This window comes from Cheilinus undulatus, linkage group 3, assembly GCF_018320785.1.
Source record: "Cheilinus undulatus linkage group 3, ASM1832078v1, whole genome shotgun sequence".
Lineage (NCBI taxonomy): Eukaryota > Metazoa > Chordata > Actinopteri > Labriformes > Labridae > Cheilinus > Cheilinus undulatus.
Genome location: NC_054867.1, coordinates 53,254,724 through 53,278,156, shown reverse-complemented (window position 1 = coordinate 53,278,156; position 23,433 = coordinate 53,254,724). Strand labels below are relative to the sequence as shown.

At 39.8% G+C, this 23,433-nt stretch overlaps 1 protein-coding gene across 1 annotated transcript in view; it reads left to right on the top strand.

Annotated features, from left to right (window-relative positions):
- ptprt (protein tyrosine phosphatase receptor type T) overlaps positions 1-23,433 on the top strand; it is a 516,342-nt gene that overhangs the window by 227,781 nt on the left and 265,128 nt on the right. Inside the window, exon 11 of the mRNA XM_041782769.1 lies at positions 11,925-12,034. Coding sequence (XP_041638703.1) covers positions 11,925-12,034 — 110 coding nt within the window. The remainder of the gene's footprint in view (positions 1-11,924; positions 12,035-23,433) is intronic.

The window sequence follows — 23,433 nt, the reverse complement described above, 5'->3', positions numbered from 1 at the left end:
TCTAGCTCATATTTTGACAATTTCAGCTCCTAATTTTTGGCTTTTAATCCCATATTTTGAACTATCAGACTCACAACTTATAATTTTAATTCCCATTTAGACTTTAAAACTTGTGATTTTAAATTTGATCTTATATTTTGACCTTCCAAACTTACGTTTTCAACTTTCTCCTCAGGTATTTGCTCTTTAAAAACATTATTTTTCTGTTTTTAATATTGTGTTCTGATCTTTCAAACTAAAAGGTTGGAATTTTTATCTCAGATTTGAGCCCTTAAACTTATCATTTGTACTTTTTTGAATTTCCAAATGATTCATCATCAGTGCTGTTTTTTAACACTTTATTACTGGTGAAAATGAGGTTGACAGTTATGGATAAATATTGACCCTGTAAGGCCGCTAGGTTAGACCTGAATCCAGAATCCGGCCCCTGCTGTGACTGAGTTTGACACCACTGATCTAGAGTAAAACTATCACCGCAGTTCATCAAAAGAACATCATACCAACAGTCAAACATGGTGCTGGTAGTGTGAGTGTCTGGACCAGTCTGGACCACTTTGCTGTCATTGAAGGAACTGTGAATTCTGCTCTCTACCATAAAACCCTGAAGGAGAATGTCTGGCCATCAGTTCATGAGCTCAAACTCAAGCACACTTGTGTTATGGAGCAGGACAGTGATCCCAAACACACTCCCAAGTCCACCTCTGAAAGGACTAAAAAAACTAAATGAAGGTTTTGGAGTGGCCTAGTCAAAGTCTGGACTTAAACCTGATCAAGATGCTGTGGCATGGCCTTCAACAGGCCGTTCGTGCTGGAAAACCTTCCAATTAAAACAATTATACAAAGAAGAATGGGCCAAAATTCCTCCGCAGTGATGTAAATGGCTCAATAACAGTACCCAGAAACGCTAAGGGTAGAATGATGCTTCCCTCCCTTTCGCCATCCGCTGACTGGAAAAATCAGAACCACAGGATTAAACAGTGTTTTTATCGTAGCATACCTTCTGCTTTCTTTTAAAAACAAGAGAAATAGTCTGCTCTGAAATCATAAACAACTCTGTCAGATCTGCTCTGTAATCCTAACAAGACAATGTTTAATATAATCTTAATCCAGTCCAGCTGCACTGCATCCCAATCTTGCATGACTTCCTTACAACATGGAAAATCTCTGCAGTGATGAAATCTTCAACAACAAGAAGTGATTTAAGACAAAAATGTTGATAAACCATGGATTATTTCATGTTTTTCACACAGGGACATGAGACTGAATGAGATATAAATAAAATACACTACCTACAATGACAGATGACACTATGCTAAATAAACGATGCTATTTTTACCCACAACAGCTCAGCGGCTTTCATAATCTAGATGTTTTTAGTCTTGCAGAAACCCTTCAGTTCATGATGTGTTTGATAACTGTCTAAACCTGCAACCTTAGAAGAAGAAAATTTCCTTTTAATTTCACCACAAATGCAGATGATATTTTGACTTTCTGTGTAAAGGGTCAGAGAGGTGGCTCATGTTTGCTCACTTACTGGTCGTTGTTGTGTTGACATCCTGCCGACAACGCCAGTCAGACTCAGATGGCTTACCTTGAGCTGCTAACTTTCTGATAAAGCCTGAGTAGTTCTCCCATTTATGCCCATAGGACAACCTCGACCTCAATCGTATCTCAGAATATGATTCACAGACTCCACTGATGGCTTGACTGTAGAAACAACAGCATGTTATCTAACATTCTACTGATAAACATTCCTTTCTTCCCAGCACCTGAAGTAGATACCAGTTAAAGGGAAAAAATATTGTTACATCCATAGTGTTCTGTTCTTTGATCTTTGTTGTGTTTTGGTCATAAAAGGAAGATGAACGAATGGAACACTTGGGATGTAACATTCTTTTTTACAACACCTGCAATAATCACACCTAAAGGGAAAGAAATATTGCTACATCACCAGCTTTCTGTCCTTTGATCTTCCCATTTTATGGTCTGATTAAAAAGGAGTGATGTAACATTCTTTTTTCACATGCAATAATAACACATGTAGGGAAGAAAAGAATGTTTCATCCCCAGTGTTGAGTTCTTTAACTTTTTTTTCTGGTTTGATCATAAATGGAAGCTCAAAGAGTGAACACTGGTGATAAAAGATGATGTTTTTTCACAAAACCTACATCAGCCACATATACAAGGAAAAAGAATGTTGAATTTCCAGTGTTTGATTTTTTATCTGCCTGTTTTTGGTTTGAATCAAAAAAAGGAGGATCTCACATGATCACACATAAAGAGGCAAATGAATGTTATATCATCAGTCTTCCTCAATCTTTTTTGTGTTATGATCAGAATATTGAATAATAGAACACTGATGATGTTACAACTTTTTTTTTTCAGAATACCTGCAGCAATCATACATATAAGGAAAGAAAGGGATGTTACATCGCTAGTGATCTTTTTTTGATCTTCTTTGTTGTGTTTTGAAAAAAGAAACGGAAAACTGGTGATGTAACATTCTTTTTTTCAGAACACCTTCAGCAATCATACATAAAGGGAAAAAATAACGCTACATCACCAGTGTTTTGTTCTTTAATTCTTCTTTTGATGGTCTGATAAAAAAGAAAGATTAAAGAATGGAACTCTGGGAATGTAACATTCTTTTTTACATGCAGTGATCCCACATATAGGAAAAAAGAATGTTTAGTCATAAATGTTTTGGTTTTTTTATCTTCTTTTATGTGTTTGATCAAAAATGGAAGATCAAAGACTCAAACAGTGGTGATAAAACATTATCTCTTTCACAAAACCTGCATCAATCACCAATACAAGGAAAAATAATGTTACATTGCCAGTATTTGGTTTCACCTGCAGCAATTACACATATACAAGAAAAAGAATGTTGCATTGCAAATGTTCTGTTCTTCAATCTTCCTCTTCTTTAAGGTCAAAAATGTTACATGGCCAGTGGTCTTTTCTTAGATCTTTTTGTTGTTGCTGTTGTTGTTTTGATCAAAATAGGAAATCAAAGAATGGAACACTGATGATGTAACAGTCTTTTTCCGTAACAGCTACAGCAATCACACGTATATGAGATAAAGGCTGTTACATTGCCAGTGTTCTGTTCTTTGATCTTCCTCTACTTTTAGGAAAAGAATGTTACATAACCAGTGGTCTTTCCTTTGATCTTCTTTTTGTGTTTTAATCAAAAAGGGAGATTAAAGACTGGAACACTGATGACATGACATTCTTTTTCCACAACAGCTACAGCAATCACACATTTAGGAGAAAAAGAATGTTACATTGCCAGTGTTCTGTTCTTTGGTCTTCCTCTTATTGAGGTAAAAGAATGTTACATGGCCAGTGGTCTTTCCTTTTATCTTTTTTTTTTTAATCAAAAATGGAGATTAAAGACTCATGATGTAACATTCTTTTTTCACAACAGCTATGTCAATCACCCGTAAAGTAGAAAATAATTTTACTTTGCCAGTGTGCTGTTCTTTGATCCTTCTCTTATTTGAGGAAAAGAATGTCCTTTTATTTTCCTTTTATGATATAAACAAAAACAGTAGATTGAAAGACAGACTGTGTGTTGAAATTTTGGGGGTAATCTACACATCTTCACTCTGAACATTAGCATCACTGCTGTACATTGAGTGAGAGCAAACCTGCTGTTTATTTAATTCATACATAAATAAACATACAAACACTCAAATGTACCAGGAGGTTCGTGCTTCCTGAGGTGAAAAAACCCCATCCATCTGTGGTTAATTTTCCTTCAGTGTTGCGAAACTCTACAGAATAACAAAGCTAGAGTTTCCTATTAACAGCCGCTTTTTATTCGGTTTAATGAAATAACATGTAGTGGCAGACAGACAAAGTCATGAAGCGGAGAGAGCTTAATAAAGTTGGGCGTCCGCTCTGCAGCATTAAAGTTAATCAACTTCTGATGAATGTGTAACAGCTGTCGTTATCTTTTCAATGAGGCCTGTTTTCTTCTGGGTCTGGCCCCGAGGTGAACTCAACGCTAGGCCTCACCAGTCGTGCTGCTCGGTCACATCCGCGCTGAAAGCGTCGTGCAGATGTCACAGAACTCTCATATTCATCGCCACACAAAGGTAGACGGCGTGCGGCGCACAGACGCGCACAGACGCACACACCTGGCTGAATGATGAGGTGATGAATAAAAATGGCAGCATCTAATTGCATTTCTTTGTTCGGGTAATTTGATCTGCTCCACGGGCGGAGGTCTAATCAACACCTTCGAATTACTCCTCAAAATATTCTTCTCTTCTCTCTAACCCTCCTCTGACACTCTGCTGTCTTTGTGTATCTTCATCTGTCTGAATAAATCAGTGTCAACAATTCTGACGAACCTTTTCCTAGAGTTTACTGCAAGATTTAAATTTGCCATTAAGTATGGATCGCCTTCATGTAGATGCAAACTAGCATGGAAAATAAAACATGTAACGTTGAACAAGAACATGCCACCCTTCCAATTAGTCTGAGAAGTCTGGGAAACGCAGTACCAAAAAGAGGCTGCGCACTGATGAGGGTGCTTTCATACAGGGCATGATTTGTTTTGTGCCATGCTCAGGCACAGTTTGTCCCTGTCTCATGCCTATACTCAGTCTGATACAGCAGGTGGCAGTATGCATGTAGCTCTTTGCAAATCCCCTGAAAAGAAGAAAAAGCAGCTGTGCCAACCTCTCATTTTAAGACATGAGCATTGTTTATGGTTCCTGCTGAGTCCATCCTCCCACCGTGCTGTCTTCTGCAGGACTAGATTCTAATGATTTCCACCATGCAATTTGGAAAAATGTTCTTGCAACAATGCAAATAGCTGACACAACTCTCCTGTAAACGGTCCACTTGGCCAAGACCGCCTCTCCAAGCGTCGGTTCCCATGTATTCACAGTGCCAAACATGGAACAGATATGGGGCTGCAGTGTGCACAGATCTGGACCTGGACTCCTTAGATAAAACCACCCTTAAAGCTTAATCAGTGCCTCTAGCAACTTTTTCTCACAAAAGCAATACATTTGCACACATTTATTTATGCGCTGTGCAGACAACAGAGTGCATTGTGCTACTGTGGATGCTTTTATTATTTTTGGAGACCTCAATGACCCTCTTCCTACCTCCACAGCTATCCACAACTCAGGGGATGAAATGGACCCCTGCTGCATGGATGGGACATTTAAAGTTGACTTTACTGCTCTATATTTGCTGATCAGTACCTTGTACTCTAGTGACTTTTGCTATCTTGGCTTAAATGATTAAGATGGGCACTTAAGCTAAGTGAGCAAAACGCAGGTATCAGCTTTTTTTCTGGAAATTTGTGTGGTGTTTGTTGTGAGAGAAGGATGCCTCACACCAAAAAGTTGTTGTACTGAGATCCTGCCAACAACGCCAACGAGAAAAGTTTGTTTTTAAGAAGATGGTTTGATGTTGAAAATTGTAACAACAATCCCACATCCTGACCAAGGCATTTTAAGTGTTTGTCAACATTACTTCAGAGATGTTATCTTATAATTCAATGCTTTATAAATAGATTTATATATTTTCATCGGGATGTAGAGTGTTTATGCCTAATTACATTTTGACTGAGGCAACTTTTTTTTTTTATTTCAGATGATGCCTTGACAGAAGAAAAGTTGTGAAACATTGTACTAGGGCAGTGACACTCAACGTGTGGCTCTTTTATGTCTTCATTTTAAATATCTTCCCCCAGAAAACCTTGAAAAAGAGAAACTTTTTTGCCCCTTTTTACAATTTTTGCCACTTTTCACCCATTTAAGCTACTTTTTGTCACTAAATACCACATTTTTTCCTACTTTTTGCCCATTTTTGCCACTTCTTTTAGCCACTTTGTCACCAATTTTTGCCACTTTTTTCCTTTCCAATTTTTGTCTTGTCAAATATAGGGAAAAATAATGTTACATCACCAGTGCCCTGTCCTTTGATCGTGCTGCAGACCTCTATGGTGGGGTGTTTTGGTCCATCTGTCCATCTGTAGACCTCTACACTGGGACGACCCTTGACGCGCACCTCCAAAAAATCCTAACTACGCGTCACGGTGACTCGGACCGCAAGGGCTGTGATTGGTCCGCTCAAAACCTCATTTCCGGCAGTTCTCAGCCTCGACTTGTTTAGTGGTCATACAGGCCACCTCCGCAAACGTCTTCCCTGTCATCTGCGCTTCAACATTTGCAACAAAAGAATTTGTTCCTCCATTATCGATGAGCTCCAACTCCAAACACGTCTGCTCCACCTCGGTCGCCATTGTTTACTGTGACCGGAAGTTAAACAAGGAATTGGATATGACCCCTCTGGAACCACTCACACACACAGCCACACCCCCCTAGCGGCATGGCGGTGAATTGCAAGGCAATGCATTCCCTTGACGCCGAAATACGGCGTTGCGTCGACGGCGTAAATCACGCTTTAGGCACCAGACCCTGAAGTGTCGGGTAGAGTAAGAGGGAAGGGGGTGAAAGTAAAAATAACACCTTCATAGAAAACTCCCTTACTACAGCTTGAGCTCTCAGAGAGTAAATGTTACCTCTGTCCCTCACTGACTTCATTTCCGCTCAATAAAACCAGAATAAAGGTCAGAGATCACAGCAGAAACAGCAAAATACCTTTCAAGTCTAACAATCATGAAGAAAAACTCCAGCAGATAGAAGTCAGCTGTCCCTCCTGGCTCCGTCTGTCTGCCTCTCCTCAACATTTCACACCCTCTCTGTGTGTTTATCCTGTTGTTCCCATGTCTAGAGCTGGATGTGTGTTTTTATAAAGGTGGGTTTAACCGTTTTAATGTGTGTTTGACAGCACTGACAGGGTGTCTGACACTTTTCTTCTCCACATAAAAACCTGTGAAAGCCTCCTAGAATCACACACATGCAGATGCAGACGCTGTTACTAGGTAAATTTGACTATAATAAGCCAAACGATGAGGGCATGCTAGTCAACTTGCCTGATGTGTCTGCGGGACGCTGTGCAGTTAATACTGGACTACTGCACTGTTTTTGTTTTGGCACAAGGCGCCAGGAATACAGGAAGGAGACAAAATGTATTGCAAATTCAAATTTGAGTACAAAAATCAGATGAAATATGTGTGTTTAGGTTGGGATGAGTCCTAAATGACCTCAGGTGTTCTAAACCAGAGGTTCTCAACCTTGGGTTCGGGACCCCCTTGCCATTAAAAAAAAAAAAAAAAAAAAAAAAAAATTAAATTACACAGTGTAAGGACCAATTTTACCAAATGTTAACTATTTTTCATCACTTTTAACACCAATTTTGCCACTCTTAGCACGTTTGCCACTTAAAACCCATTTTGTCCATTTTAAGCCTTCTCCATCACTTTCTTCTGCCTATTTTTGCCACTCAAAACCAATTCTTGCCTCTTCCTGCCTATCGTTCCCTCTGTTGACCCATTATTGCCTCTATCAACCACGTTTTATGCCCCTTTTTGCCCATTTTATCCACGGTTAACACGTTTTTGCCAGTTTACATCAAATTTTCATCCCATTCTACCTAATTTTCACCAATTTTTTGCACTTAAAAGCCATTGCAGCCACTTTTTAATCCCCTCTTACCACTTTTTGTGCCTAGTTTTGCCTCTTGAACCCATTTTTTGTTTTTGTTTTTTTGACACTTTTATCACATTTTTTGCCACTTTTAACCCACTTCTCATCTTTTTGACACTTCTATCAAAGTTTTGCCACTTTAACCCATATTTGGTTATTTTTTGACACTTTTATCAACTTTATGCCACTTTTAACCCAAATATATTCTAATATATTCTAAAAAAGTGTGCTGTAGCTCTGAGTGGTGTCAAAATCATCTGTAAATACTGTAACTTTAAGTCTTTTTGACTGGAAACATCTTATTTCTTACAACTCTGCATTTTCTCATTTTAAATTTCATCCAGTCTTGCCCTTTTTTATGTATTTCTTATTCAGCTGTAAATTCAAAAAAGTTAGGACACTGAAAATGTAAATAAAATCAATGCTATGATTTTCAAATTCAATACACACATGGTCAGTGATAATAGAACACAGACATATCAACATGTTGAGACATTTGACCATTTCATGAAAACACTACTTCATTTTGAATTTGAAGGCAGCTCAAAAAAGTTGGGACACGGCCATTCCTAGATAGATAGATAGATATAGAGAGAGAGAGAGAGAGATAGATATGTAGATAGATAGATAGATAGATAGATAGATAGATAGAGAAAGAGAGAGAGAGAGAGAGAGAGATAGATATGTAAATAGATAGATAGATAGATAGATAGATAGAGAGAGAGAGAGAGAGAGATATGTAGATAGATAGATACATAGGAGAAAGACGCTTGGTAGGTTTGTGTGGGGTGGCTCTTAGCCTAGCCTGTAGCCTGGCTTTCTTGCTCCACTTTCGCCTTCTCGCACAACGCCATCTCTGCCTCCCTACCACCTGGCTGTAGGTGTCGTGCTGCTCCACGTCCTCCTCTTGTCAGTCTCCGAGCGCCCCGTTCTCCGGACAATCTCCGTCTGGAAAGATGTAAACTCCGTGGGCACGCTGTCAATTCTGGTGTAAGTGTAGGGCTTCGTTTTGCTGCTAGTGATGGTGCGCCGGGCCGCTGCGTTCGTACGCGCCACCGCATGCTAGCTCAGTAGGTAGCATTCAGAAGTCTCCTGTTGATCAGGCAGTCTTCTGTTGCAGTTACTGGCAGTTGTTAGCTTTTAATCTAGCCAGGAGTTGTAGTTGAGACTGAGGTCTTGTTTTCACCTTTTTTGTGTTTTTCTTGATGGAAATTTACCGTTCTTTCTCTCAAAGGTGTCCTGGACCATCCATCATCTTTGTTTTCACAGGTTTCAACAACTGTTGTCAACTTAATTCTGAGAAACCACTACAAGTCCAAGATATAACTTAAGAGTGCATCTTTCTTGCTGCCAACACATTAGTAGGCATGGCCTTGTCCCAACTTTTTTGAGAGGTGTTGCTGCCATCAAATTCAAACTGAGTTTATATTTTTCAGGAAATGATAGAATGTTTTAGTGTCAGCATCTCATATGTTTTTATTGTGAATGAAAAATGGGCTTATCAGATTTGACAATCATTGACTTCTGTTTTTATTTACTTTTTACACTGTGTCCCAACTTTTTTGGAATTGGGGCTGTAACTAATTTTATTAGTATGCGCTTTGGTCCTTTTTCGATATCAGATTTATGAAGTTTATGGACTATTCAGTCTGCAAATACTCTGAGTTTAGATAACTTTCAGTGTTCAGGAACACAGTTCAAGTTTTTGATTTCAGAAGTGTTTAAGATCAATAAAATAAACTTAAACGATAAATAACGGCTGTATACTCTGCATGATTTATCTAATTTATTAGGGAAGAAAGAAAAGTTTGCGTTTTTGTGCAGGAGTGTGCAGAAAAAAGTTTGCATAAAACTGCCCTCTGATGATAAAGACGACCTTAAAAGTTAAAAAGTTTCATGAAACTTCTGCAAAGTTAGCAAATATTTAATTAAATTAACTTTATTTCAATAAAAGTTACAAAGAGCAGCATGTAGTTCAAGGCCATTTGGATCGATATGTTCAAGTGTTTAGCAAAATCTGATAAAAATATGTCTAACTTTATAAAAAAAGACCATTTAAAATGTTCAATAGTCCTCATGTTTGCATACTCTGACATTTAAAGGTCAAACTCACTGATCTAAAGTGTGTTTTCATACGAGGTTGGTATAAAATTAAAGTGTGGCCCTCCAGACACTCAAACTGCTCTGAGTCTCCTTAAACTTGGACAGGCAGCACCGGCCCCGAGCTGAAAGTTTCCCCCCGACAGCAGCCAGTTGGTCCATTGACTTTGGATCAGTAATTGACTTTGTGAGCTAATCGACTTTCCCTCTGAAGTTTTCCATCCAAATGAGTTGATCTGAATGCAGAACTCCCAGCGGTTCGTCACCAAATGTTCCTGCAGAAATCTGCGGTTGTTCCATTACTCAGCGCCGTCGACGTTTATCTCCATGTGGGGTCATTATGGCAGGATCAGCTCCTCTAAGCTCAGGAGGGGAGGGAACTTCATTGAAGTCATTAACGCCGAGCTGGACGACATTACAGCGACGTGGGAACGTCAAAACACAGACGATAATATTCGTTTCATACACAGCCTCTGTGTTTGGATGTGCTCAGAAGAAAAATCTGCTTTAGTCCTTCTGACTTACAGCCATGCAGCTGATATTTCCCCTTCAAATAAAATCTATTTTCTTAATTTGAAGCTGGAAACATTTTATTAATACCATTTTTATGGCATTTTTTAAGCCATTTAGTCTTTATGCTTTTAAGTTGTGAGTCCTGGTACACCCCTATTTCCTGATATAGCCTTTTCAAAATAAAGGCGTGTTAGGGACATAAAGATGAGGCACTTTTATTGTGAAGAACTTGTCAGAAGCAATTTGATTTTAGTCATATTCTCTCAGCTTTTGTAGAGCTACAGTTGATGGTGATATTAGACACTGAAGTGAGTTATAATATCCTCCTGAGACCTGTGCCATTGGGAATGCATTTTTAGATTCTTCCACTTATTTGGGATGAGTAGGACCTGAATGGTTTAAATGCTCAGCCTTGTCTTTGGACAGAAATTAGATTTGGCCAAAGAAATAAGTCCAGTAACAACACAAATTCTCTAAAATTTCAAAGAAGCTACCTAAATTTCTGTGGAAAATAAAACATATTCTTAAAGTTTCTCATGAAAAGTACTCCAAACTTTCTTGAAATATTTCTGAAATTTTTCAGTGAAAAAAAAAATAAATATAAAAAATAAAAAATAATAAATAAATAAATAAAAAATCTCAAAACAAATATATGAAAATGACCAAAAAGGCCTAATAAATTCCCATAAATTTACCCGAAAAATAAGGAAATATCACAGACATCCACTTCCCCCAACTACAGTCAAATTCCCAAAATCAACAAATATACTTCCTAAGTGTCCTTGAAAATGCCAAAAAATAAAAAATAAAGCAAATTTTATAACACAACAATTTTATAACAGCTCATTCCTTACAACTCGTTTTTGCATACATCTTATTTCATCCAGTAAAGCTCTTATAGATGCTTTCTTACACAACTTTCATCCCAAAAAAGTTGGGACACTGTGTAAAATGTAAATCAAAAAAAGAATGCAATGTTTGTCAAATCTCCTAAATTAGGGGTCATCAAGCACATTTGCACAGGGGCCAAATTTAGTCTCAGCAAAACTTCTGGGGCTGGACTTTCAAATAAACACAAATTAGATCAATATTTTGGTCTGATTAACATATTATTGTGAAGCAGGCCACAAGAAGACAGGCCTGCCCACATAGCACCAGTATTAATTAATTTATGACACTTTTAACCATTTTTGATACTTTGTGCCTCTTTAACCATTTTTTTTGACATTCAACCACTTTTCCTGCATGTTTTATCCCCTTTGTGTCACTCTTTTATCAATTTTTGGCACTTTTCTACTATTTTGCCACTTTTTTAGCCAATATATGCAACTTTCCGCCCATTTTGCCTGATTCATGTGGCCACAGAACAGTTTTCCATTTTAAATGAGCTTTGGCCCAGAGATGACAGCAGCGTGTCTGGATCCTGTTTATCTATGGCTTCTTTCCTTTTCCGCAGACAGCATCCACTGTCTCTCTTCTTCACAGCAGAAAACACAGATTATGTGTTGCTTTATATTCAAACAAGTTAGTTCCTAGTTATGACACTTTTCTGCACTCAAGCACAGAATTTTATGACAATAAAAGTTTCCCAGACTTAAATTCTTGCTACTTTTCAGCATTTTCTGGATGCAAAATGAGGTTTGTGCAGTGTGAGCTTCATCGACATGTAGACGTGCATGTAAGACTTCTCATTCATGTTTTATGACATTTGAATATTTCGTCTCCTCTCTGCAGTTCCCGGTGCGGTGCCAATGGAGTCCCTGCAGAATACGCCGTACGAGGAGAAGATCTTCATGCAGTGGAAGGCTCCCAACGAGACCAACGGGGTCATCACCCTCTACGAGGTCAGTCAGAGACTTTTAATAGCGCTCGTACGTGGTGTGACTGTAGAAAGCTGCGGGTGAAGGTGGTCGGTTAAAGCTTCACAGTGTGCTGGGTTGTCTAAGAGCTGGGTTTAATGAAATCTGTGGTCAGTGTGTTGGTGGCTTTGGATTATATACGCAGATAAAGACTACTGCAAAATAATCCCGAATGGATGCTAATTAACTCATTTTTGTCTACTATTTACCTTTCACATAACTAGATTGCATTACATTTCTGATCTATTATCCATCTATTATGAAACTGGTCTACATTTATGTCGTCTGAAATTTTCTGTCACATTTTCTCGACTGGATCCACTTCTTTAAACTTCCAAAGAGATGTAATAACTCACCTTTCTAGTCATTTTGGAGGCAAAAGTTTGGCTGGTACTTTGTAGACTTAAATCAAATTTGTGACAGGTGAGGGTGAGGTTAGGGCTCAGTGAAGGCTGCACGAGTTATTCCAAATCAAATTCATGATTCAACAGCCTTTCTGAAGTTTGAAAGGAAAAGTTTCAACATCTTTCATTCTGCTCATGTTCTGTTGTGAATGCAGTGTGGGTTTAGTTTTGTGAATCATTACATTCTGCTTTGATTTACATTTACACTGCGTCCCAACTTTTATGGAATCACAGCTGTAAAAGAAATATGTATTAATTGGCAGCACTGGATGAAATAAGACATGTGCTAAATGCAGAGTTGTAAGAAATAAGATTTTAACAGTTAATTTGAAGAGTTACAGTCTTTACAGCTGATGTTGACCACTACTCAGAGCCACAGCTCACTTTTTAAACAAATAGAATCATAAGAAATGCAAGATAGAGAACTACATTTGATTTTTTGCCCAGTTCAGAGTCAGGATGCATGAGAATGTGTGCATCTAGGGGGAAAAAGAGATTATGGATGAGTTTATCAATCGTAGAAGGCGAGCTAATGTCTGCAACCACACCCTACCTGGATAAGCCGTGCACTGGAGAACTTCCAGTCTTCTATGAGGGACGCTACGTTGACACACCTGTGCTTACACCTGCCCAAATGGATGTGTAACTTACAGTATGTGATGTCACTCATCCGCTGCCACCTATTATGATTTCCTTAACTGTGCATTGTTTAGGACAGGAGTTCCTAACCTTTCCAGCCCGCCACCCCCAAAATAAAGGAGCCAGAGACCGGGGACCCCCACTGTATCTGAAGGTGATTGAACACAGCCACGTACAGTCGCTAGAAAAAGTACATGAACCCTTTGAGATTTCTTGGATTTCTGCATAAATTGGTCATAAAATGTGTTCCGATCTTCATCTAAGTCACAACAATAGACAGACACAGTCTGCTTAAACTAATACTGCACAAAAAATGATATGTTTTCATGTTTTAATTGAACAAAACATGTCAACATTCACAATGCGGGGTGGAAAAAGTATGTGAACCCCTAGGCTAATGACTGGTTGACTCTCTTTTGGCAGCAATAACCTCAACCAAATGTTTCCTGTAGTTGCAGATCAGACCTGCACAACGGTCAGGAGGAATTTTGGACCATTCCTCTTTACAAAACTTTTTTCAGTTCAGCAATATTATTGGGATATCTGGTGTGACTCGCTCTCTTGAGGTCATGCCACAGCATCTCAATCAAGTTGAGGTCAGGACTCGGACTGGGCCACTCCTGAAGGCGTATTTTCCTCTGTTGAAGCCATTCTGTTGTTGATTTACTTCTATGCTTTGGGTCGTTGTCCTGTAGCATCACCCATCCTCTGTTGAGCTTCAGTTGGCGGACAGATGGTCTTAATTTTTCCTGTAAAATGTCTTGATAACATTGGGAATTCATTTTTCCATCAATGACAGTAATCCGTCCAGGCCCTGAGGCAGCAAAGCAGCCCCAAACCATGATGGCCCCTCCACCATATTTCACAGTTGGGATGAGGTTTTGATGTTGGTGTGCTGTGCCTTTTTTTCTCCACACATAGCGTTGAGTGTTCCTTCCAAAGAACTCAGTTTTGGTTTCATCTGTCCGCAGAATATTTTGCCAGTAGTGCTGTGGAACATCCAGGTGCTCTTTTGTAAACTTCAAACGTGCAGCAATGTTTTTTTTTGGACAGCAGTGGCTTCCTCCGTGGTGTCCTCCCATGAACTCCATTCTTGTTTAATGTTTTACTTATTGTAGATTTGTCAACACAAATGTTGGCATGTGCCAGAGATTTCTGTAAGTCTTTAGCTGACACTCTAGGATTCTTCTTCACCTCATTGAGCATTCTGCGCTGTGCTCTTGCAGTCATCTTTACAGGACGACCACGCCTAGGGAGAGTAGCAACAGTGCTGAACCTTCTCCATTTGTAGACAGTCTGTCTTACCATGGACACATGAACATCAAGGCTTTTAGAGATACTTTTGTAACCCTTTCCAGCTGCATGCAAGTCAACAATTCTTGATCGTAGGTCTTCTGAGAGCTCTTTTGTGCCAGGACTCCAGGTTGGCTGACTCCTGGCTCCAATTAGCTCTTGGAGAAGTCATTAGCCTAGGGGTTCACATACTTTTTCCACCCTGCACTGTGAATGTTTACATGTTTTGTTCAATAAAAACATGAAAACATATCATTTTTGTGCAGTATTGGTAAACAGACTGTGTTTGTCTATTGTTATGAATTAGGTGAAGATCGGAACACATTTGATGACCAATTTATGCAGAAATCCAAGAAATCTCAAAGGGTTCACATACTTTTTCTAACAACTGTACATTTAAGAATAGTGCAGACAAGGCTGTCCATAAGGGGGGATAAAGGGGGAAATTTCTGGGACCCAGCCCAACTGTGGGCCCATGGAGGTCAGCAAAACCATGGTCCATTGGAAGTTAACCTGAATAATAACCACTCTAATCAAAGAACAAATATCTTTATCTATTCATTTGTATCTATCTCATCAATATGCTCAATAAATTACTAAAACAACCTTCTGAATACAATCTGATAAATGATAAAAAAAAAAAAAAAATGCCCTTAAGTGGATCATCAGTTACCAAAAACATCTAATGTATCAAATGAGATACCAAAAATATATATGTTAAATTTTATGGAAATTTTTTTTCTTTTCTTTTATTTCAGTAAAAAGTGAAATAAACATTTCAGTTCCAAAAAATGAGAATTTTCTGGCTATCATTTGTGTTTTCAGGCCTTACAAGGTTAATAATGGCAAACATTTTTGGACAAGGTGGGAAAATTAAATTTTTAAAGAATAAATTTGGGTTAAAAGTGGCAAGAAATTTGATAAAACTGACCAAAAATAATCATAAATGGGTTAAAGTGGGAAAAATGGGCACAAAACATGGTAAGGGGTGATTAAAAGTGGCTGAAATGGCTTTTAAGTATGAAAAAATTGGTGGAAATTAGGTAGAATAGGATGAAAGTTTGATATAAACTGGCAAAAACGTGTTAACTGTGGTTAAAATGGGCAAAAAGGGGAGTACAAAGTGGTTGATAGAGGCAATAATGGGTCAACAGAGGGAACAATAGGCAGGAAGAGGCAAGAATTGGTTTGAAGTGGCAAAAATAGGCAGAAAAAAGTGATGGAAAGGGTTTAAAATTGACAAAATGGGTTTTTAGTGGCAAAAATGTGCTTAAAAAAAATGGTGTTAAACGTGATGAAAAAGGGTTAACATTTGGTAAAATTGGTGTAAAGTTGCAACAGTGTAATTTAAAATATATTGTTATTTTTTTTTAAAGGGTGACCCCTCTCAGTGTCTTGCGACCGCCAAGGGGGTCCTGACCCCGTAATGGTTGAGAACCACTGGTTTAGGACACCTCAGAGGGATCAGTGCCTGGAACCCCCGTATCCGTGCACAGACCCATTTCATCCTTTGAGCTGCAGGGTAGATGTGGAAGTAGGAAGAGAGTTTTTTTTTTTTGGCATCGTAACAAGAGTAAAAACATCCATCATAGCAGGACACAATGAAAATAAACCCTGAGTGCCTGCCATGGCTGCTTCTTCTTATTTCCTCCTCTTGGTGGATTTGCTACCTAACCACATGTGTACTGTCACCTGTTCTATCAGAGCATGCACATTCACAAGGGTGCCCAGGCATAGAGCAATGAACTACTGTGAAAGCAAGTCAGCAGGAGGGAGAGGAGAGAGAATCATACACCTGCATGCTAGGAAACAATCTCGCCAGCTGTGAAAGCATCCTAAAAGACGTGGATTTAGAGGATCATCATGGCTGCTTTTCAAGCTTCTTCCTAAATACGTCGCTGTCAGATCATATTGGTAAAAGAGGAGACACATTTAGGCTGAGGTGTGAACAGTCATTCAAAATTAATAACAAGAAGTGTCTAAATGTGGACGCTCTCCTGACAGCTTTCAGACAATGTTTAGGACTGAGACGGAGAGACATGTGGTCACAGGCGCTGAAGTCGAGCCGAGCCCTCCATCTAATGAATTATTGAGCCGCTCTCTGCCTTCTGTCTGCAGCTGCTATCAGAGCATCCAGGAACTCCTCACAATCAGACCTGGCAGGGCTTTTAGTCTGGATCATAGTGTGTTTCTGAGATGTTCTTCTGAGGGAGAGTGTGACACAGAAAATTAGTTCATAGGTGATGAAGAGTGGATGGAGAGTGTTTTTAGATTTGCAGGAGGGAATAATCAGTGGAAAAGGAGGAAGATGGCATGTGTTTGAAGTGAGAATGTGACGTTAATGAAGTGATAAGGTAGTTTGTTGGGTGTGTTCATTGTTTAGTCCAGTAATTTCCCAACTTTTCTACCAGACCGACCTTTGACAGGCAGGGAAATCTAGGCTTAGGTCTTTTTCCTCCAACTGTGCACTATCTCCCTGAGTGTTTGTAGAGCAGAGCAGGTTGGCAGTGCCACTTTTTAACAGCTCTTCTCCCTCATGATGTCAACAACATACTGCCTATTTTTCACATTTCAAAATCCATTTGACAGAGTAAAAACACTGGAATAGATTTTATAACACAACTAGAAAAGCACCCAGAGAGCACAGACCCCAATATCTCCCAATAGTGAAGAGTCCTTTAAAAACATTCCTGGATCCATCCCCGTGTGCCCCCCACCATGGCATTCGCCAATTACTCCCTCCCCGGTGAGGGTGGACACACGGTGAGGGAAAGCATTAGCTTCGCTACGTGTGGACTGTCATGGTGGAAGCATTGCCTGCTGGTGCCAACAGATGCACTGACAGTCTCACCCATGGTCTCACTGGATGACTGAAAGTCATTGCAGAGGGTGAATATTCCTCTATTCCTCCCAGCATTGTGAGTATTCTTGCTACAATTCACTGTCTTTCTCTCTGTTACACTCCGACTCGTCTCCTCGACCGGGCGTGCGTCTTTCAAACTGTATCAACTCCAAAACTTTGAATAGAAACACACCCAAAAACTGCTGGGATTGAAGTTACTCATGTCTGCCATCTCCTGGTGTAAAGGGGTAACAGCGCAGACACCCGCCATTAGCCCTATCTCCCAATAGTACAGAATCCTTTAAAAACATTCCTGGATCCAGACGGTGATCCAGATCAGTCCCAAAATTGAATCAGTTCTACTTTATGCCATTTCTGACGTTTCCTGAAAATTTCCTGAAAATCCGTCCATGAGTTTTTGACTTATGTTGCTAACAAACGAACAAACCCACCCGATCACATAACCTCCTTGGCGGAGGTAAAAACTGGGCAAAGTCAGTCCAGATTTCCCTCTCACCAGCAATGATTTCCATTTCCTCCTGAGAGATTCTGAAGGCCAGATGGGATATATAATCCTTCCAGCAAGTAGCGCGTCTAACCTGGGTCTCCTCCCAGTTGGACGGGAAACCTCCACAGGGAGGCGCCCAGGAGGCATCCTGATCAGACAGCCGAACCCCATTGTAAAGGAGCAGTGGCTCTATTTTGAGATCCTCACCCTATATCTAGGCTGAGCCCTGACACCCTCATTTTACGCTTGAACTGCGATCTCATTCTTTCAGTCATTACCCAGAGCTCATGACTAAAGGTGAGGGTTAGGAGGTAGATCAACCGCCTCAGCTCTCTCTTCTCCACAACAGTACGGTAAAGGGCCTGCAAAGCTGCTAATGCAATCCACCTGTAGATCTCCCGGTCCGTTTTACCCTCCCTCGTGGATAACACCAAGATACCTGAACTCCTTCACTTGGGGCAGAGACTCACTCCTCACTAGAAGGAGCAATCTGGCAGAGAACCGTGACCTTGGACTTTTACGTGTTTATTCTCATACCAGCTGCTTCGCACTGGCTGCAAACCCTCCCAGTGCCTGCTGGAGCTCCCCAGCTCTGAGCTCCCTGAACTGGAATCCCTCCTCCACTCGACTGCACCTATGACGTATTGTAAACATGCAATTTTTCTGCACCTTTAACCTCTTTTATAGTTCTTTAAATAAATACAAGCATTTCTGTTTAAACTAAATTGCAAACCTTATTTTACAGAATCAAACTGCAGTTTTTCAGCCCCACTGGGGACTTATTTTATCTTTTCTGCTTTTTTGATCTAATTTTCCAGCCTCAGACTTCTTAACACATCTTCCTCAGAAATAAGTGCCTCCTTTCTCCCTCCTTACATGACTCTCTTTCTTCTCCAGCATCACTGTCCACTCAGAATCATCTCAGGGACCTCCATTAGACCTTGACCCGGAGCTTTAGAACCCACTCATAGCATCCTCTAAACCTCCTGGGACCATCGTCATCAAATTCACCTTGTTTTGTGTCAGTTTCATTAGTGTGCGCTCCCTGGCCTCTGAGTGCGGCGGAGGCGGCACGACTCGCCTTCATCTGTTAAACATATCAGAGAGTCGACACAATGCACGGCTATTAGAGATAATTACTATAATTACAGCTATTGACAGGATTAAAGGCATCATCTGCTACATCTAAAGGACCTCTTGTTGTGTCCTCTCCTGCTCTGTCCGCTCCTTTTTGGTCCTCTGTCTCTGTTCTCTCGCTTTTTAAGGAGGGTCACTGATGAATTATTGCTCGTAAGGAGGAGGGGGAAAGATGGGAGAGGGGGGAGAAAAGTAAGACGAGAAGAGAAAGTGTCCAGAAGAAGGTCCGTCTTTAAAACTTGGACTAATTGGGTGTGCAAATGCGATCACTTCATCTCCTGCATCCATTACTCTAATTGGAGCTAATTACAGGATTAAAGGAAACATCTGGGGGAGATCTAAAGGGACAAAGACCCCCCCTCTACCTGCTTCGTCTGGGCCTATTCATGTTAATGAAGTCGGGGAAAACAGAGGATGAACAGGGAGGGGAAAAAGGGTAATTGAAGGACGAAAATCTGCAAAAACAAAAGTACTATTGTGTTTTTAATGGGAGGAGAAGCAGAGATTTGAAACAGTAGTTTTATCATCAAAATGGTTTATTTTTCACTGCAGTCGTGTTGTGATGCCGAGTAGAAACAAACATACTGAAAAGATTAAAAAGAGGACTAAAATACAACACCAACTCCAAAAATGTTGGGACACTAAAATTTAGCATCCTCGCTTAATTAAACTTCATTAAAACCATGAGCTGTAGCTCTGAGTAGTGGTCAAAAGCAGCTGTAAATAGTCTCACGCTTCTATTATTTATCTCTTCTGCTTTTTAATGTCCCTAGAAGCAGTCTTAAAACCAGAGGTGACAGGGCTTTTGCTGTGGCTGCTCCCCGACCGTGGAACAGTTTACCTCCGAACATTAGAATTGCTGAGTCAATAGATAATTTTACATCTTTGCTGAAAACTCATCTATTTGCACTGGCTTTTAATACAAGTTGAGCTTGACATTTTGATATGCATTCTCTTTGATACTGCTGGATCATAATGTGTTTTTTTCTTTGTGAGTCATTTATTGCGCTTTTACTGTTTTGTCAAAGCCTGTAAAGCACTTTGGTCAGCTAAGGTTGTTTTTTAAATGTGCTATATAAATAAACTTTGACTTGACTTGACTTTTGAATTCAATGGCATCTCAAAAAAGTAAAGATAGCACCATGTTTACCACTGTGTTGCATCCTCTCTTGACTCAACTCCTTAAAAACCACAATCTGTAGCTCAGAGTAGTGGTCAAAAGCAGCTGTAAATACTGTAACGCGATGATTTTCTCCTTACTGAAAAAGAAAGAAAGAAGAAAAAAAACTAATTTCATTACAACTGCATGTTTTGGCAAAGAGCTTATTTCATCCAGTAAAGCTCTCATAGATGCTTTCCCTACACAACTCTCACTCCAAAAAAGTTGGGACACTATGTAAATGTAAATAAAAACTAAATTCATAGATTATCAAATCTCAAAATTCCATATTTTATTCACATTAAACATTTTGAGTTGGATTGCAATAAAGAAAAAAAAAAGTAAGGACAGTGCTGTGTTTAACACAGATTTGCTTCCACTCTTGATTAAACTTGATAAAAAAAAAAATGAGCTGTAGCTCAGAGTAGTGGTCAAAAGCAGCTGTAAATACTGTAACTCTTTGATTATTTATCTCTTTAACTGAAGAAAAAAATACTTATTTCTTACAACTCTGCATTTTGCATACATCTTATTTCATCCAGTAATGCTCTTATAGATGCTTTCCTTACACATCTCTCTTTCCAAAAAAAGTTGGGACGCTGTTTAAATGTAAATAAAAACAGAATTCATTGATTAGCAAACAGCTCAGTACTTTTAACTCCGCCTTTATTCAAACATCTAATTTCATCTGGTACTTCTCTATTAGATGCATTGCATGTACAACTGGAAATATCCAAAAAAGTTGGGACACAGTGTAAAATGTAAACCCATATTTTATTCACAATAGAAGATAAACAACATATTAGATGCTGAAACTGATACATTTTGCTATTTTGAATTTGGTGGCAGCAGCGCATCTCAAACAAGTTGGGACGGGGCAACAAAAGGCTGGAAATATGAGAGGTATTAATGAAAAACAGCTGGAGGTGTAGAAGTCTGGAGTCATGTTGGTCTAAATGAGTGAAAGTCTGTGATTTTTAACCAGCAGGAGCTTCTAGAGTTCATTTAAACCAGATAAGAATCATTTAAGTCTAAATTTGACCAAATCTTCTTAAATTGGCTCTCCATGTTTTGAATTGGCACTAAATCAGCCGAGAGTGTCATTCTCAGCAGACGTTTATCCTCAAACGGCGTCGACCTTTACGCCGTCTCTGCCAATCAGAGGATTTGGGATTAAAATCAAACCAGAGGTCCTTCCTGTCCTGGATTAGCAAATTTTCGGTGAGGATTTTCACTCTGAGCTTCTTGAACTGACACGGTGAAGATTAATTGGCACTGAAGGAATTTACAACTTCAGGTTTAGAAAATATGCAACTCCTGCAACTTCAGGAATCCTGCAAGCTAAAGAATTGAAAGTTTCAGACCTGATCAATGTTTTTAAAAGTCGTATATGCATTCAGAAGCATCCGGTTGTTCTTGAGGGCTATTTCTGTTGGACTTTCTTGTAATATTAAAACTGTGTTTCTGTATTAACATAGCAGGCATAAAAAAAAGGCAGCTGTTTTAACAATAAACCCTCAGGATGAATCAGCGCCATTACTCTGAGCTTCTCTTCCTGTTTCCGACCCCCTGCGGCTCCACCTGCAGCGCTCTGACCCTCAAATAATACTCAGCCGTGATTGGTTACTGACCTGAGAGCAGAGAGGCGTTCAAACACACGTCACGACCTTGTCAATCCCGTCTCTGATTGCCTCATCAGGCCGCCGCAGCGCTGCGGGTCCTCCGTGTTCGCTTGTCGGCCCCCCCGCCGCTCTCTGAGGAGCCACTCCTGACCTCCTGCTAGCTTAACAGACGCTGCTGCTAACATTGATTAGAGAGACGCAGTGAAGCGGAGCCAGACCGAGGTTTTCATGTTTGGTCTCAACCTTCAGAGCTTTGATTTTCCGGATTCAGATGATATTTTCATAAAGCAATCTCCTAGCCCTGATTAAGTGGTATTATTTTACCCATAAGGCACCGGTGCATGAGCTTTACAGCGTTTTAAGAATGAAAGCCTCCAGGAGGTCGACCCAGCAGCTGCTCTCTCTCCACCCTGATGATTGTGCTGAAATATAAGAGTGTTTAGCTGACAAGCCTGGGAGCTGTTTAATCCAACACGCTGCAGAAAAGAGGCCACTGGTACAGTGTGTAGATATTCTGATCAGATCTCTGTGTGAATAACTTTACCCTCCAATTCCTCCCTCCTCACGAACGGCCTTTAATCAATCACAAAAATCAATACTGGCAACCGCTCGGGCATTTATTCCAGCCGGTCCCTCCGTTTCAGGATGTTGGAGTTCGGAGCGAGCTGCAGACATAGAGTGGTTATGTTCTCCGTTCTTATGGCCGCCTGCAGAACAAAAGAGTGATTGATTCTCATCAGACGCCCGTGGGGAATCTCTCTATCGATCCTGTTTACCGTGAAAAACATGGAGCTAAATTTGTCTCCAAAATCCAGCAGGGCACAGATAAGGAGGCGAGGGGATGCATGCTTTCATGACGGCTCCAGCTGCAGGATTTTAACTAAAGCAGTGGTTCTCAACTGGTGGGTTGTGACCCAAAAGTGGGTTGTGAAGCCCTTTTCAGTGGGCCTCGGAAAAAATTGCACCAATTTCTATAAAACATGCATGTTTCGTCCTATTCCATCGTTTTGTTACACCTTCTGTGCCGTCTTAGGCCCAAGCGCTGCCATTTTTTATTAAATACATGTGATCGACCAAAAAAATGCCCCCAGATTGTGTCGCAGTTCTCCTTGAGGAGTTGATGGTGCATCTTGCAACTCAACCAGCTGAGAACCACTGAACTAAAGAACACCATTATTCTCTAGGGCAGGGGTTCTCAACCTTTTCAGCCCACAGCCCCCCAAAATGGTCAGGGTACCAAAGTATAATTTCCATTTCCTGGTTGAAACCACGGGAGAAACTGTTCTTCTTCAGTTTGTTTGTTTTTGACCAAAAATAAAAAAAAAAAAAAAAAAAAAAAAAAAAGCCATTTTTCCGTTTTTTTTTTTTTTTTTTTCTTTCATTTTTGACACAAAAATGAAAAAACAAATAGCATTTTGAAAAAGGGGTCCAATTTTTGTTTTTTCAATTTCGTTATTTTGTTTTCTTTATTTAATGAAATACTTGACGAAAAGGAAGTCATGTGATCATTGGGAAAGGTGAGCATTTCAAAATAAAAGCCTCCATGTCAAACAAGAGCCATCCATTATGTTTTATTGTATGATAGTTGCTCCAATTGTTCTATATACAAGTTACTGGTTTAATATATGAGGGTTTATTTTAAAGGTGGTAAAATGGGATTAAAAGTGGCAAAAAATGGTGGGAAAAAGTGAGGAAAACTGGTTAAAATGATGTGAAATTTGTATGAAGTGGCCGAAATTGGTGCAAATTGCACAAAATGATAGAAAATGACAGAACTGGG